Consider the following 18703-nt stretch of genomic DNA (forward strand, 5'->3'; position numbering starts at 1 on the left):
GTAGTATGTTCCCTTTCCTTTTCTTCCTCCTCAGCTTCACCTGGGGAATACACACCAAAACTAGTAAATGGAGTTAGTCTTTGCAACATGGACAAGCTGATATACAGATAGAATAAAAATAACATATTCCTCACAGTAGTAAAACCAATAGAACAATACCACACAAAAGTTAGTAACAAGGTGTATAAGAAGACCAACTCCAAATCAACAACTTCAGCATTTGAATGTCTGATATGCCACAAAATGAAAAACAAAAACAACAAAAGAAACTACTCCGCAGCTCCTCCTAGCTCATTTTTGCCCCGTCCGCGGCTCAAGAGAAGAACTCAAATAAAAGAAGACACAGAGGAAGTTTGAAGAGAAGGATAAGTAATCAACAAGAAATCAGATCTTCCAGCAAATTATAATATTTGGCCATGATCGAACCAAACAGTGTAAGCCCTTAGATCGCGATGGGGGTGAGGACGGTCGAGTACGGTCGACGAGCTTGGACGGTCGACGAGCCCTCAGATCTAGGGTTTCACCACTTCGCCGAGCTTGGACGGCGACCGACGACGAGCCGACTAGGAGAAGCGGAGAAACCCTAGCTCCACCGCTCCATGCCTCCACCGCTCGTCCGCTCTGGGCCTCTGCAAATCCCAACCAAAATCCAAAAGGAAGAAGATCATTCATAATCGTACCTCAAAACCTAGCTTCGCCGATGATTGGGTGGTCAGGACTCCTCTTCACCACTTCACCGAGCTTAGACGGTCGACGAGGATGACTGGCGAGTGGCGACCGACGAAGTGGTGACCGGCGAGTGGCGACCAGCGAAACCCTAGCTCCACGCCTCGTCGCCTCTACCGCTCGTCCACTGGCGGCTGGTGCTCTGCCTCTACAAATCCCTCGGGCAACCATAGGCAATCCAGTTTAGCCGCGATTCAGGCCATTTGGCAATCGGCAGACAGCCAGACCCAGACGCATTCGGTTCGGTCACCAACTCACCGCGATTTGGGCTGGAAGTGGGCTCGGGCTGGGACGTGCCCGGGTCGGGTCAATAAAATAGCCGAGCCCGGTCCAAAATAGAAATGGGCTTAATCATTCAGCCTGAGCCTGGCCCGACATACATTGGGCCCCATAGCCCGGCCCGCGGGCGGCCCGACCCGATGGGCTTCGGGCCAGCCCGAGCCCACTTCCAACCCTACCCACAATGGTTAGCCGTGTGATCTCTTTGAAACATTTTAGAGCCATGAAGCTTCTTCCCTCAACTTCACCCTCCACTCATCTTCCTCCTCCCTACTCCAACATCCTCCCACCCCATCTCCCTCACCTATCGGATCTCCTCCACTTTCTCGGACCGAAGCCATCTCCGGCACCTGCCCTTATTCGCCCACTTCTTCTCATCCTCCTCCAAAATCCTACCCACCACCCGAGCTCCCTCCCTCATCCCCTTCCGTTGAGGTCTCCCGTCGCCTGTGCTCTCCACCGCCCGCCCAAACTCCGGCAACGTCGGCTTCCACGGAGGTCTCCCATCGCCCGTGAAGCAGAGTCCTCCACCACCCTCCCGAACGGCCCCCTCTACCGGATTGCTCTAAGATTCGTGCCGGTATTTTTCTCAACCTCACTTTGTTCTCATCCCCTCCACACGATCCTACCCTCAGATCTCCCACTCCCAACCGGATCACTTTGAGATCCCTGCCGATATTTTTCTCACCATCTCTCTCCTCACATTCGCCAATCTCCTAGCGCCTGACCGCTTTGAGATCTGTACCAATAGCTCTCTAGAATATTCCAGAGAGCTTCGCTTTCTTCCCTCACCCGCCTCCTCAAATTGCTTTGAGATTCGTGCCAGTATTTTCCATTCCTCCCTAATCACTTTAAGAGTCGTGTCCTCAATCTCACTTTTTTCCCATCTCCCTCCACACAATCCTAGCGTCCGATCTCCCACTCCCAACCGGATCACTTTGAGATCCGTACCGATATTTTCCTCACCCCTCCCTCTTCTCACATTTGCCAATCTCCTCCTACCATCCAATCACTTTGAGGTCCATGCTGATAGTTCTCTAGACCATTCTAGACTCCGCTTTCTTCCCTCACTCACCCATCTCAGATTGCTTTGAGATCCATGCTAATATTTTCCAGTCCCACCGGATTGCTTTAAGATCCATACCCTCTACTTATATCTGATATAGCAACACTCTAATATTTTCCAGTCCCCCCCGCCCCCCCCCAACTGCTAGATCAGTTTAAAGTTCTATGCTGGTATTAGTTAAAATTTGTGAGCTCTCTAGAATTTCAGAGAGCTTCAGCTCATTACCTCTCTCTACTCTTTTCCTCATCTCCCTCCAACCCCTGCCTCGGCTATCGTACCCCGCACTTCCATCTCCTGATATTGCTCCAGTTCATTCCCTCTCTCGTTCTCTCCTCATCTCCCTCCTCCAAACCCTACCCCCTGCTATAGTGCCCCCACTTCCATCTCCTAATGCTGCCCTTCTCTTTCCTCATGTTCCTCCATCGCGCTTGCAGCACGGAAAAAGGATGATCGTCTTTTCTTTCCGGCAACCCCCCAATGTTTCGGCCCAGGAAAGGGAGAAGAAGAGAAAAAAAAACTTACATTTTAGGTCAGCGGTGTCCTCCCTTTCTTAGATGATAACACGAGCAGAGGATGGTTGCAGGTCTCCTACAGCAACCCCCTAATATTCTAGGAAGAAAGGGACACAGGAGAGAAGAAACAGGCTGTGGTTATGTAGTCACAATGCTTTCCAAGAAGTCACATATAATGGAGTAGTGATCTCCACACCTCGCTGCAGCTGGGATGACGAAGTGACATAGCGATGTGACTGCAGACATCTACTTGCGAGTGGGATGGCACAGTCACGCGTGCTTGCAGACTGATCTCCTCCATTTTTTTCTATCCTTTTTTTTCTTGCTTCATCAAGATAACTACCGTTGCCATCTGCCCCATCTATGGCAAGGTAAGGCAACCACACACATCCACCTGGCAGCATGATGGCACAGTCATGCTTGCTTGCAGAGTTTTTTTCTTAGTTCAGTGGGCTACATTTAAGTTTTTTTCTTAGTTCAGTGGGCTACGTTTCACGGTTCATTCATTAAGACAAGTATTGTTTCTTTTTTCTGTCTTTTTCTCTACCTTTTGTTTTAGTGGGAAGGCATTTTATGGTTCATTCATTAAGATAGGTACTGTTGGGCTTCGTTTTACAATTCATTCATTAATGCAAGTACCGTTTGCTCTAAATTTTTTTCATACCTTTTTTTTTTAGTGGGATGCACATTCTGGAGGCAATGCAGACTATTTACATTTTATTAAGGCAGTTTTGGAGGAGAAAAGTCGTTTCACGATTCATTTATGAAAATAGACATTGTTCTCTTCTTCTTTTTTTTAAGGCTATGCTGCAGAGCGATTTCTCCAAACTTTTCAAACTAGCTGGATGGTGTCGTGTGGAAGTCTCCGATGCCAACATCCAGGCAAACTTCAATGCAACACTTATCGTTCTGGGAGACCATCGGGCTCTCCTTTAATGTATTATATAGATAATAGGTAAATGATGATCAGAATTTTTTCTAGACCCCAGTTTTCCAAAATTGAAATCCCACAAGTCTTATTTTTACTGGAGCTAAAAATTTCTACGAAGTGTTAATAATTGGTAGATGCATCACATCTAGGTTGCATTTAAAAATTTTTAATCAAAAACTATAATTTTATTTTTATAAATCTATATATTTTTATTTTTGAAGCAAAATGGTGGTAGAATGCACTGGCCACCACACATTTTATTAGCAATGGAATAGATATAAAATATTTTTCAAAAAACTTTAAAAGCAAGAAATTGTTTTTCAAAGCAAGTAGTAAATTATTTGAAAAGGATGTGTCTGCAAGGAAAAGTTAAAAACATTATTAAAAGAAAACGCAGCTTCTACTTCGACTTTAAAATGACAATAAACCTAACTCCTAGTTAAAGTTGTTCCAGATCATGTAAAGCAGCAATCAACCGTTTTCCAGCCTCCCTCAAGTTCTCTGCCGCCTCCTCTGTTGCTGTTGTTGCTGCTGTGGCCAAGGTGGAGCTGAGAGTAGCAATAGAAGAGAAAGGTCTCTCGAGAAGAAGGATTCCTCTCGTGTTGCTTCGAGAATGGGAATCTTAGGGATGGAAAAGGGGAAGAAGGTTTGGGCTTGAGAAGGTTTTGGGAATGGAGAAGAAGCTCTATGGTCTAAGTTACAGTGTAGCCAGGAGCTTGGGGTGGAGCTCATCAAAACCTCAATTTGTAGATGCATCATGCATTGCACCAAATGTATATAGAATTTTGATAAATCACTATTTTTCACATCAATTCTTGTAAATTTGCAACCTGTATTTGTAGTCCCTCCTGCTATTCCTCTTATAAACCTATCGCTCAGTAGCAAATCAACATCTCTCTCTCTCTCTCTTTGTGTGTTTGTGTGTGTGTGTTTGTGTGCCTTCTGTGGGCATTGTTGTTGTTATTATTGTTGAACATTAGGATGGAAGGTTGCCTGATCAATATTAGGGTGAAGACGAGGATCTTTTATGGTGCTTATTTTATATCCCGTACCACCCTAGCAAGATAAGTGACAACTGTCTGTCTTCGAGATTGATGATGTTGCAATTATCCAAGGTTGCACAACCCTCTATGTTGCAAAATATGCATCATAGAAAATTCTGACTTGCGTTCAAATCCAGACTTAGATTCGAATCTAGGCCACTAGTATCCAACATCTAATAATTTTACCAACCTAACCAACTGACCCTGATTTTTTAAATATGCTAAAGTTGTCATGTTTTACACTCTAGCTTGAAGACATTATTTGTATATTTCATGGTATTCATGGGCATTGAATTGGCTATTTAGTAATGCATTTTGTGTGAAAAGACGTGAAAAATTACAGGGTCGGGTTGGAGATTATCCTAGTTATTTGCCAAAATTTAATGGTGGGGTAGCATATTTTATATATGTGGAGTTTTGCATGCTATTTTTTTCTTTTCAACAGCCAGTAACGATACAATTTGATCCTATAAACATATCAGTTCAGAAGGATTGCCGTTATATGGGTGAGATCATTCAACTGATATTCTTTTTTTTTGAGGGGATTGATATACCTAGCTGCATGCTCTTCCTATTATATTTAAAAGAAATTATTTATCCTTGCCAAATCGTTGAAGATTAATTAACTTCCAAGCAAATCCACAACTTACATAAAAATAAAATAGGTTAAGCAAAATTGCTAATTTGAGACTTTTGCGATGAGGGAAGAAATCATCTATTCAATAGTTTATGCAGACACATATTACAAGTAGTGTCTGTAAACAAAAAGCAGATACTTGATGTATGCATCCAACAAACTAATTTAAACTTTTACTAAGAACTTACATGATAGGCGAGGAATTATTAACTATCATCGATATGTTGGCGTAAGCAGAAACAGTCATGACAAGCTATCAACTTATGATAATTTCATAAATAAACCAGAGTTAGATGCCTAATGCACCCGTGACATTGCTAAGCTTATGGGGAAAAAAGTATTCAAGTATTATTGCATGATGACAAAATTCTTCAGATTATGATAATTTCATAAATAAACCAGAGTTAGATGCCTAATGCACCCGTGACATTGCTAAGCTTATGGGGAAAAAAGTACTCAAGAATTATTGCATGATGACAAAATTCTTCAGATCTTACATTTGTGAGGAAGCTATCCATTTATGTTTTCAATTGAAAATTCCAAGGACTGCTGCAGTATATCATGACTACTTTTGGACAAAATACAAGTTTCTCATTCATTTGCTTTCTGTTTAAATATTGACTCCACACTTCTATGGCTAATTCATAGAAGGTGAAATCTTTTGTTTTTGACATGGGTGCTGTGGAAGATTCCACTTCTCCTGCAGACTGATGTTGAGTTCATGGACTTGGTTTGCACCTGACCTAAGCTTAAGGACTAACCCATGTATTTCTTGTCAAATAGCAAATTAGTCCTGGCTCAACTTATGTCATAAAGTACACCACGAATATTTCTTTAGGAAAGTGGAACAAGTCAAGGGCACAGGACAGATATTAATACAAACTTTTGAAAAGAACAATCAATTATAATACTAAGGGGGAGCATTTTTTTTTCCCCCATTTTTTATTTATCACTTGTTTCCCCTGTGTCTTCTGACTGAGCTGTGCCTGGGTTGGCCCCTTTGTCTGCTGGAATTTCTCTCTCTTTGGCTTCCTTCTCTGCTTGGATTTTTTCCTCTACGAGCTCTTCTTTCTCAATGATAGGCTCCACCAATGCATCCACCTCTTCTTCTATTTGATCAACCTAAACAACAGTTAATATAAATATTATATCAAAGTTTCTTTCCCTTCAACAAACTTAAAAAATCAATGGTTAATCGGTCAGCCAAATTCAGAAACAAAGACATTGCAATATTTCTACCTAGATGAGGAGGAAGGAGTCACTTTTTCTTTTTTTGCCCCCAAAAAAGTAGAATTGATCGTAGATCGACCTTAGGCACAAAAAATATCAAATTTTAAATAGATCCAGCCCGAATTAAAAATAAATAGAGTTTTGGCCCAGGCCCAGTCAAGGATCAACTATAAAAAAAAGAAAAGAAAAAAAGAAAGTGCATGCTTTAGACTAGAAAGTTTTTAAGTTTTGAGTGCTTCTTTTTTTATTTAAAAAATCCTTTAAAAAGGACAACACGATGAAAAAGGTTTTGATGGTATATCATTTCTTATAAGTAACCACTAGCCCCAATGGTCAATAAAAAAAAAAAAAGGAGAAAATGTCAATCCCACACAGTAGGATGGTGGACATGCCAAAAAGGATAAGCGTAAGAAAAGTAACCCTCATATATTAAAGTAATACCTGACAAATTTGGCCACCCACTATTTACATGTTGATCTTATCATTAATAGGAAACCCACACTTTAATCTCAACTACCCATTTCTAATAGACTATTCAATTTCTGATACTAAATATACCACATGTAGATTTTTTCCTCTTTTCAGAGAAATAACCAATTATAGAGTTGTTAATTATAGGTTAATGATATTAATCTAATGAAGAAGATTAGAGATGCATGTCATGATATTTGTATAAAAAAATTAGTATTGAACTTCTAAAGAGGGCACCTTCTGAAGGAAGGCTTCAGCTTTCTCTGCATCCTGGTCTACATGGTCTGCAATGTCTTCAATCTTCAAAGCTACCTCCTTTAACCTTCCATCGCCAGGAAGTGCATCAGCCACATCAGAAGCTATCTTCTCTGTAATCTCTGCCACCTTCTCGACAGTCTCTATGACAGTTTCAGCAGCCTTCTCCACCCCATCTAAGACAAAATTCAGAGACATGAATCAAGCTCTCGCACCAACAAAAGATCCGAACCATGGCCATATTTACTTTCATCGATCATTCTAATTAACCTAGCATTTGGTACCTTCTAGCCTCAGTATTCTCCTGTAGAATGGCAAGGCAACGCAAAATATGGACCCCAACATCCACCTAGCCCTGCAAAATTCACAAACTCTTCAAATATATGAGGATTCTATATGTGAAATGGAAAAAAAAGAAAGGGGATTTTAATTGGATGAATAGCCGACTGTGTTCTCTTACCATACTGGGATGTTGGGTAAAGGAAGACCACGACCAGATGGTTGAACTGGGCCGGCATTAGAGTCTGTCTTTCTACATCAAAGTAGTGCAATCATCTAGTCATGATCATAAAAATATCGGAAGAATTCCAACCAAAACTTACAGAAAGATAAAAGAAACTATCACAAATTATCTAGAAAGAAAGTGGTTCCTTGATGAAGATCACCTACTTTCCATCCTCTTTACTCGACTTCGTGCCATCAACGCCGGAGGATTGCATTGCTCGAGCAACGGAGATACTGTGCCTCCGAGGGGGTGCAGAGATTTTTATGAACAGACGATGAGGAGCAACCTTTGGGCAAGAGCTAGAAGGGAGGGTGAGGGAAGGGGGTTTGGCAGGAATAAGAGAATGGGCCATGGACTTCGTCTCCAAATACTTTCTTATGATATCCTCCACGCAATTTATAAATGGGAAGAAGAAGGTAGCTTTAGACGTGTTCTTATTATAGTCTGAAGGAGAATATAAGCTCTTCGTATGGACAATGAGCACTTTCAAGGAAGATGCTCAAACCAATCAAACTTAAGCCTTGAGGTAAACGTTTTATCTGGGTGGCGGTCGAAGCTTTGTGGTGGGTCATGACCATTAGCCAACTAAAGGAGTAGCTTGGCTGTTGGTCTTTTGCCGTTAAGGGTAAACTAGTTGATCAGTCAAAGCGGAACAAAACCCCACCATGTTCTCCACGAGCTGGACTCCTACGAACTTGAACATGTTAGGTAGACAAAATAACCCAAAAACTGGATTGAGCTTAGTTTAGAGAACAGCTTCAATGATTTAAACAAAAGAAACGTGGAAAACACCTCCCAACAGCTGCAGGGAAACACCTACCAACAGGAGGGATAAAAGAGGATTGGATGACATTCCTTTCGATTCGTATTCAAATATCTAATTTTATTTATCATCTTATTTAATTTTATATAGTATTTATAAATTTTTATAAAAAATAAATAATCATATTAATATGCTATTAACTTGATTCACCATCCACTTAGTAATCTTTGATTTTATACTCATAAAATTTAGTTATTCGACTTATATCTATATATATCTATACTTATGGTACCTGATTTATATCCGTGTCTATTTAAAATAAATATAGATATCATTTTTATATCTGACTAATATCCATATCCATATTTATATTTTTCCAATAAAATAAATATATGCACATATTAGTATCCATTGTATCTTATCCGATTTCCAACAGCGGGATTTTCACCCTTGATTGTGTGAAATCGTGCAGGACTGTGACCTCTCATTTAAAATGGAGAGGCATGACCCTTAAGCTGATGCTAAAATCATATAATACTCCCATGCTTGCCCGGAGTTTGCTTCAGAGGGAAAAATTAAATAAAAGAAATGATTTTAATGATGGAACCTGGCCGGCGCCTGAGTCAATAAGTTGCAGCTATAGTAGTCAAAAACACATCAAATTATATAAGTAAATGGAAAGGGTGATGAAGCATTTTGAGGGCAGGTTAGAGTATACGTGTAAGCACAAGCATTACAAGCAAGATATTTTCCTTCCTATCAATTGCTGATACTTCAAAGGAATTATCACAGAGAATGCCAAATGATGGATTGTTTTCCTACCAAGAGTAGGCTCAATTCGTAATACTAATGGGTTGACAAGTAGTTGATTAGGTTTAATTATTGAGATACTAATTTTTATTAATTTTAATCATGTCCTACATCGTGCTTAAGTGTTAAGGTTTGATATACATTGATGACCTCTTAATTAATTGTGTAAATTATAAGGCCCCATTCATTAGTTACTGTAGTATGTAGAACTGAAAGCCAAGAATTAGGACTGCAAGCAAGTCCATTTGGATCGAGGATTGGCATGATCCAAATCCAATTCATATTTGAATTGGATCAAAAAAGTTGAATCCTAATCCTATTCTCCTTGAATTTGGAATGAATTTGAAAGTAAATTTATCATTCCAACAGATATTCCAGGTTAATCAGGTCAAAACTAATCCAAACACAAATTATAATAAATACATATAAATTGATTAATATTAATAAGCAACATGGAAACATTATCAAAAACATATTATACATAATATTTGATTCATAACCATATATAATTATAATCAATAACATAAATTTGGACAAATTATACCATGAAGGGAAAACCAATTTCTTATATTCAAGGAGGACATTGAAATATATATTATACTGATTTTGAATAAGTTTGAGTTGGTATGCGTTCAGATAGAGAATTTAAGGATCCAAATCCAATGTACGTCTAAAATGGGCTATGGTTTTAAGTTTGAGCCTGACCTAACTAACTTTGGTTTGGGTTAGACTGACTAACTAATTTCAGATTGGTTTTAGATTGAAAACGGTTGCAGCCTAAATAAAGTAATTGGGTGGTAGTTTATTCTCGCCAGATAGGCTTGGCCTATTTCAAACTCTGGCTTCAATCAAGTTTTAGATACGCAAATCAGTGCATCTCTGACCATACTACTTTTGCGTATTCTATTATACATGAAAGTGGGATGATCAAGTTGACACAACTATGGCTTGGTTTACTCACTTCTCATGCCTATTATTTTTATAGGAAATGTCATAGTTACATTGGTGCTTAAATTTATGCTAATATTGATTCATGGGACTAGTCCCTTCCAGCTTGGAGATGAGCCTAGATTGATCCCATACCCTAGATCAATCCAAAGCCCTAGGGTAGCTTGGGCCCACCCTAATAGATTGATCCCATGCCCTTCTTCCATTGCTGCCTTAAGGGCAGAAAGACAAGAAGGAGCTTAGCCCAAGAAGAATGGAGACTGACATGGATGAATCAACAAAATAGGGGATTATGTGCATATGCACACACTAGAAGAGAATCCCGACGGTCAAAAGATGTAAAGAAAAATTAAAAAAAATGCGGCCTATTTTATATCCTATATTTTTTTTTTGCATACATATTCTTCTAAATATTAGAATTTATATGAATATCCTCCCAAAATTATTATTTACATGTATACCCTTATCAACACTTATTTTGCATTTATACCATTTCTTTTTCTTACATATGCGCCCACACCATCTAACACTATTAAGAAATTAGCGGTTTAAAATTAAAAATATCTGAAATACCCTTAATGGGTAGACATGCTAAAAGAAATATTTATAAAGGTATATATGCAAATAGCAACTTTGCGAGGATATTCATACATTTTCAAATATTTAGGAGGGTTTACATGCAAAAAAAATTTGATTTTATTTTTGTATATTTCAATTTGTTTTAACACTCGAGTTTATTTAGTGCTTGCTCCTCAATATTTCTACAAAATATTTCTTTAAAAAAATAGATTCGATAATTAGATAACAAAAAGAGTTATGAAAGTTCTTTCACTAAGCATGGAACTATTCTACTTTATTCTCTTTTATTTATAACAACCACTATATTTTATTTTATCTAAAACTAGCTTGTAATATTTATTGTTATGAATGCATATATGAGGGCATGTATCATAATATAGAAAAGGATTAGAATCTCTTAAAAGGCACATGATAGATTACAATAATAAAGCTTTTTTGCAATTTTTGTGCTCATGGATGAAAAACAACATCAATCAGCCCCCAATCAAAATCATTGAAGGACTTCAAAACCCTTTGGACATACTAACAACCTCCATGGCCATATAGTAAAAGGTCATCCTTTACGTTGTGTACCTTAAGCCACTTTTTTTTGGAACTTTAATTTTCTAAAGAAGAGAAGATCTAGTGTATGGGGCCTATCTTGTCACGGCAATTTTAAATCAGCCTGTCTTATCACATGATAAATTTTCTAGCTCTAAAAGATAAATATAGCAAATCCTATATGCAAAAAGATAAATATTATAAATCTTTCACAATACGCCGAAGGTAGGACCTGACCATTTTCATGTTAAAAAGATGGATATAATGAAGGGAGAACTTCTATGACAAATATGAGAGAGACTTAGATTTCGATGGCGAGAACTCCAACAAATGGAAATGAGAGAGAAGGGTTGCCTATGGTGAAGAAAAGAGTTGATAGAATGGTTTTGATTCCAATTCGAAAAGTGCAAGAGAGAGATCAAGAGAGATCAAAAAAAATTTAGAGGAGGTAGAGATATTAATTCCCAGTGAGACCATTAACTCGTTACCGCTTCAGAGGTAAAAAGATAATTTTATAATTTTAATTAATTTTTACTTTAAAGATAATTTTATAATTTTAATTAATTTTAATTCCCAATGATCATGTCAGCTGAATCGCTATGTTAAAGGTATCATATAAATATAGTATTTTGTAAGGACATGCATGAAAATATCAATTTAGAATTCAAATTTCAATATTTAGGAAGGTATTTATGCAAAGAATTTTTTTAACATGTATACCTTCCTATATAATTTGTATGAATACTGTTGCAAAATTACTATTTACATCTAGTCTCTTATAAACATTTCTTTTTGCATGTTTACCCATTAAGCAAATTTAAACCGCTAACTTTTAGATGGCATGGGTGCATATGCAAATGAAAAAGAAAAGGAAAGATATATATAAAAAAACAAGTGTGTCATGAGGGTGTACTTCTAAATATTAATTTTGAAAGGATACGCATGCAAATTTCAATATGTAAGAGGGTATGTACGCAAAAATCCTTTAAAAAAAATGCAGGATAAATATCAACTAATGCAACGTTGGGGATACTCTCATTTATGAAATGTGGGGATTTAGTGTGAAAAAAATCTTAAAACCATTTATGTAATGCCAATAGCAGGAATCAAGCAACTGGCCTATTGTTGGCCAGATTTTCACCCATCCGGATGAATGCCGAGAAACTCGAGGTCTCAAAGAACTCGGTTGGTTGATGGAGAAAGGCGCAAAGTCTTTCTAGCAACAAGGTTGGTATGCCTGGTGTGCGATTGGCATCTAATTAACTAGAAAGATGATGATGGAGATTGAAGGGAGGATAGAGAATAATGTAAGTTAAGGTACTTTAACCTTCAAGAACTTTCATCACCATCACACCGTTGTTAAAGTGGATAAGGCAGTGTAACACTGGGTTACGATAAGAGTATAGCATTGGGCTACAGTGAGGATGTAGTACTGAGCTATGGTAGAAATCTAAGTTATGCCTACTCGTAGAATAAAAAATAGAGTAAAACTAAGATAAGATAAAAATACATTAGATTGATTATCGAAGGATCTCCAATATAGAGCACAATTCCAATATCTATACTAAAATATAGTAACCATCTACTCTAGCGGTTGCCATCGATGTTTGGCTATCACTGTTGGGAACCCGCCCATGCCGCAGAAAATTAAAAATTTTTCAGATGCAGCGGAAGAGGCATGCACGGGGTCATACGTTCATCTCATGAACGTTATTTCAAAAACCGTTCGTAGATGGATTAGGATTAAAACTTTTTAAACAATTAGGAAGACCAGATCTTCACCTTGTGCGGGTAGATGATCACCGCAAACTGAAGTTCGTGGTTTTGGAAGAAGGTTCGCTTGAAGCCGCACACGCATCCGGCCTCTACGGGTATCCACACGAAGCAGAGGACCAATCCAAATACTCTAATCTCCCCGGGGTGCTAGCTCCCTTGCAGAGATTTGTTTTGATGGCTGATCACCTCCTTCTCAATCAACTCTTGAATGTCAGAGGGAGGATGAAGAAGAAGAAGACTCCAGGGAGAAAAATCAAAAGGCTAGTTGCAGCCTTTTGATTTCCCTGCGTTGGAACCAAGGATGAAGACCAAGAGGAGGCGCACGGCTCCTCTTCTTTTTCCTTTGCTGATGGCGGCTGAAAACCCAAGAGAAAAGGGTGGCTCACGGCTGAAAGGAGGGGGAAAAGAATTCACCTAGGGTTTGTTCCTTTACCTCCTTATAAAGACACATGAAGCTCCTACATTTTAGGAGCTTTATGTTTTTCCTTTTGGAGCCTAGAAGAGGGGCGCACGCCCCCTCTTCACTTCTCTTTGATTTCGGCCAAGGAGGAGGTTCTCCTCATCACGCATGCCCTACTTGATCCAATCAAGTGGGGCGTGGGGTCTAATGCAAGGTGGTCTAGTCCTCTTCCAAAGAGGATTAGGTGCACTTATTTGTTTTCCCTTCAAATCCTAATCCAATTAGGATTTGATTGAATCATGACTCAATTGAACCTTTCAATCCTAATCAAATTAGGAGTCATCATAATTCATTAGATTAATAATTAATTAGGACTTAAGAAATCCTAATCCAATTAGGACTTATTTAATTTTAGTCCTAATCCAATTAGGACTCTACTTTGAATCCAAAGTCCTAATCCAATTAGGACTTCTTAGGAATCCTATTCTAAGTAGGAATCCAAATTGAATTCAAAATCCTAATCTAATTAGGATTGTAGGAATCCTACTCCAAGTAGGACTCCCAGTCCTAGTCCAAGTAGGATTCCCAGTCCTAATCCAATTAGGACTCTAGGAATCCTACTCCAAATAGGATTCGTATTTTAAGTCCAATTAATTAATTTCCAGTGTTCCTTCTTCAACTGATTATCAATCGAATTGATTACTCGTGATTCATAATCACTATTCAACCATCGGATCGGTCAATACTTCTAGTGTGTGTGACCCCATAGGTTCTATTCTGACTGGTAGTGAGATATATTGTGATCTCTATCACAATATCATTGAAAACTCCTTTCAATGGGTTGGAACAGTTCCAACTCAACTCATTAGGATTTATCGATCATCAAGATATACCCTGTGAGTCTCACCATCCACCAGTGACACCTAGCAGCATGTAGTGGCCACCCAGCAGAATGGAATCATGAACCTCTAGGTGCAGTTGTCGTGTGATACAGTCCTTCTATCGTGGATCCCTACAGACCGGAGGTCATGGATAACTCGTCAAACCTCGTTGTCTGTCATATGTCTAGATTTATTCGACTTGAGATCGAGAGTAGAAAACTCTTTTCCACTATATATATTCTGCCCTGGCCAAGGTCTTAAAACTCAGTCTAATAAATCACATAGGATCACTCCTCATCTATCAAGGTCGATAGATTCCATGTAAGTGCATACCCTACTCCTACAGTGAACCTACTGCAGCCAATCTACACAACAAGGACCCATATGACTAGAGACCATGTGTATGTGCAGTCAAACTACAATAACCTCACTGTGAGTAGCCGAAGCACTACAGGTCAAAGGATCAGTCACACTACTGCAACATCAAGCAAGTCACTGACGAGTGGATAGACATCCAAGTGACTTCTTGTCTTGGTCACGCTCAGTACCCTTGTTCTCTAACAAGCACCTGCACTATCACTTCAGTGTCCCTACACTGTGGACTCGAGTCTCGTCCATCCATAAGGAAAGCGATGTGTGCACTGATCAGATCGATCACCGTCCTCATGATGATCCATTGATCAGGAGCATTTAGAAATTAATCACCAATGATACATGGCTCAAATTCTCAACTTTTGAGAATATGTATCATCATCTTATTAATTCTTTGGACGATTCATAGACACATAAACAATATGAATGAAAAGAATGCCCATTTATTAATCAATAATAATAAAGTCAAGTATAAAATTATGTCCCAGAATTAATAAATGTGTTAGCCAGATTGGCTTCTAGGGCATACTTCTAACAATCTCCCACTTGCACTAAAGCCAATCAGCCATAAACCTAAGCCCCATCTTCTCAAGATGCGCTTCAGTTTTCTGCCGACTTAGCTGCTTAGTGAATGGGTCCGCCATATTTTCTATGGAGTCTACTCTATGATCCTCTACTTATTTCGTTTCGAGGTAGTCGCTTATTAGGTTAAATTGCCGCTCTATGTGCTTCGTTTTCTGGTGAGACCTTTGGCTCCTTAGCTAGTGCTATGGTGCCTTTGTTATCGCAGTAGAGTGTTATGACATCTGATGACATTACACCTAACTCTGCAATGAACTTCTTAAACCAAAAGATTTCCACTGCACCCTTAGAGACGGCTTAACATTCAGCTTCTAAGGTAGAATCTACAATGATTGGTTATTTGGAACTCTTCCAATTTACTGTACCACCATTGCACATATTCTGATGTAGACTTTCTATCATCAATATGTGTGCATCTTTCAACTCTTATCTTCTCCCAAAGACCAAGAATATATCCTTAGTTCTTCTCAAGTACTTAAGACTGTTCTTCACAGCTATCTTGCACTTCTTGCCTGGATTTGACTGATATATGCTCGTGACACTCACAGCATGTACTATATCAAATCACGTATATTGCATGGTATATGTGAGGCTCCCTATAGCCGAAGCATAAGGGATCTTGCTCATCCATTGAATCTCTTCAGATGTGTTGGGGCACATCTTCTTGGAGTGATTTATCCCATGCCTAAGGGGTAATAATCCCCTTTTAGAGGTTTTTCATGTCGAACGTCTTCAACACTCCCTCTATGTACATATGCTGTGATAGGACAAGCATCCTCTTAGATCTATCTTTATAGACCTTAATTTAAAATATAGGATGCTTTCCCAAGGTCTATCATGGAGAATTCCTTACACAACCAAAACTTGACCTAAGTTAGCATGGAAATATCATTGCCAATTTGAAGGATATCATCCACGTACAATACGAAGAATGCAATAGTCCTCCCACTAACTTTCTTATAGACACATGGTTCCTCTTCGTTCTTGATGAAATCAAATGATTTGATTATATCGTTGAAACGAGTGTTCCAACTCCGAGATATTTGTTTTTGTCCACAGATGAACCTTTGCAGCTTACAGACCTTGTGATCCCCATCATCGTATCATGATATGCTGCAACAGCAAGCAATATTCGAATGGACTTTTGCAATGCTACAGGTGAAAAGTATCCTTATAATCAGTGCCTTCGCACTGACTATAACCTTTCGCTACTAGCCTTGCTTTATAGGTCTCTACCTAGCCATCCAAACTTAATGTTCTCTTGTAGATCCATTTACACCCAATAGGTACTATACCTTCTGGTGGATCCACTAAGATCCAGATTTGGCTGGAATGCATGGAATCCATCACTGACTTTATCGCTTTCAGCCATCTCCCGGAATCGATGTCTAACATTGCCTCGTTGTAGGTATTGGGATCCTTACCTTGATCCCTATCTCCCATGAGGAATACTTCCTCTACATCCTCTGTAAGCATACCTAAGTACCTTTCAGGCGGACGGAAGATCCTACTAGATTTACGAGGTGGAGTAGGTACTACGTGTACTGGCTTAATATGAATAGGTTCTATAGGCACAATGGCTCGTTGCTCTTTGGAGACTTTTTCTTATAGCTCATTTTTCCTCCCACTGCCTCTATCAAGGATAAACTATTTTCATGAAGATAGCATGGCGTCTCACAAACACTTTGTGATCCTTTGGGACGAAAAAATCGTATCCTAATAACTCTTTCAGGATATTCAATAAAACGAGCATTAATTGTCCTATCCTCTAACTTGTCCGCCTGTTGTCGCTTGACGTGGGCCGGACATCCTCAAATCTTGAGATGACTAAGACTCGACTTCTTACCATGTCATATCTCATATGGTGTGGTAGGAACGGACTTTAGAGGGAATTCTATTCAATAAGTAAATAGCTGAAAATAGGGCATCTATCTAAAGAAACAAGGGTAAATCAGTGAAGCTCATCATGGATCGGACCATATCCAATAGAGTCCGATTCCTCCTCTCCGACACTTCGTTGAACTGAGGTGTACCAGGAGGAGTCCATTATAAAACTATACCATTCTCCTTGAGATAACCACGGAACTCTCCACTAAGGTATTTACCTCTTCGATCTGATCGAAGAACCTTAGTGAGTTTTTCTGTATGTTTTTCTACTTCATATTTAAACTCTTTGAACCTTTCAAAAGTTTCAGATTTGTGTATCATACACATATCCATATCATGAGTAATCATCGGTAAATGAAGTAAAAAAATATAACCCCTAGCCTGCACATCGAATGGGCCACACACATCAGTGTGTACTAGAATAAGTATTTCAGTGGACCTCCCTGTGTCCTACAAAGGATAACTTGGCCATCTTTCCTTGAAGGCAGAATCCACAAATCGAATATGACTCGAAAGTTAATGAGCCCAGAAGCTCATGTTTCTCCAATTTGTTTATTCTGTCTTCTCCTATATGGCCAAGCCTGAGGTGCCACAAATACTTCAGATTTATCTTATTTCTGGATCTTTTAGATCCTATGGTATTCACTGTTTGCTCAGATACATTCACAGATACATCCATATGTATGTGATAGAGACTGTCAATCATAAAACCACATTGAACCTAATTTATTTCTCAAATAAATGGAATAGTAGTCTTAAAAAGATCTTTCTGTGCTAAGATACAGAAATCAAATTTCTGCTAGCAATAGGTAACAGTCCCTAAATATCCTGAGCATATCTGACATACTTTCTGAAGGTCTGTCACCCTTTATGTTCTTTATGCTTCCCATGTATGTAGGACAGTTCCTCTTCCAAATGGCCGTCCATGATGCAATGGAAACATTTTTCCTTGCAATTGGCCTTTTTCTTGGAACTTCCTTATTTGGCATTTTCTCGGTCTTCTGTTTCTTCGCATGCTTTTTCTTCTTCCAAATAGACTCTCTCTTGGAAGTAGAAACTAGCTCGACAGTGAGAACGATGCCCCTTGAACTCTTCAAGGCCCCTAAGGTAGTTACCAATTTATTTAACAATTTTGTTTTGGTGCATACAATCTTGTTCATATGGTAATTTACTATAAACTGTTCATATGAAGCTAGAAGGGATTGTGGGATCAAATCCGTTTACAATTCCTTGTGCATGGTCATGCCGAGCTTCTCAAGCTTCTCTAAGTCCTTTATCATGGTCAAACCATGATCATGGACAGACTGTCCATCGCGCATCTTTGCCTTGAAGAGCCTCTTGGACACTTCAAAACATGCTGCGCGACTCTGATCGCCATACAACTCTTGCAGGTGATTTAATATGTTCCTGGCAGTCTTCATGTTCTCATGCTGGCATTGTAATTCAGTGGACATGGATGTCATTGTGCAGCACCTAACCTTATTGTCATTGTTCGTCCACTTTAGCATGC

At 39.0% G+C, this 18703-nt stretch overlaps 1 protein-coding gene across 1 annotated transcript; it reads right to left on the minus strand.

The window, feature by feature from the left end:
• Positions 1-5756: 5756 nt before the first annotated feature.
• LOC103696122 lies at positions 5757-8081 on the minus strand. The gene is made up of 5 exons (XM_008777655.4): positions 7820-8081; positions 7611-7682; positions 7435-7505; positions 7133-7326; positions 5757-6316 (listed from the first exon to the last, which is right to left on the minus strand). Exons 1-5 carry the CDS (start codon positions 8005-8007, stop codon positions 6137-6139), a joined length of 705 nt encoding a protein of 234 aa, XP_008775877.1. The 5' UTR covers positions 8008-8081; the 3' UTR covers positions 5757-6136.
• Positions 8082-18703: the final 10622 nt, after the last annotated feature.

The sequence above is a fragment of the Phoenix dactylifera genome, unplaced genomic scaffold (genome assembly GCF_009389715.1).
Source record: "Phoenix dactylifera cultivar Barhee BC4 unplaced genomic scaffold, palm_55x_up_171113_PBpolish2nd_filt_p 000153F, whole genome shotgun sequence".
In the NCBI taxonomy this organism is placed as follows: Eukaryota; Viridiplantae; Streptophyta; class Magnoliopsida; order Arecales; family Arecaceae; genus Phoenix; species Phoenix dactylifera.

Excerpts from the sequence above, each read along its gene's own strand:
- LOC103696122 (XM_008777655.4), bottom strand. The coding sequence starts at position 8,007 with ATGGCCCATTCTCTTATTCCTGCCAAACCCCCTTCCCTCACCCTCCCT. Across the intron at positions 7,683-7,819 it reads TCGAGTAAAGAGGATGGAAA|AAAGACAGACTCTAATGCCG; the intron begins GTAGGTGATCTT and ends ACTTTGATGTAG. Across the intron at positions 7,506-7,610 it reads TTACCCAACATCCCAGTATG|GGCTAGGTGGATGTTGGGGT; the intron begins GTAAGAGAACAC and ends TGAATTTTGCAG.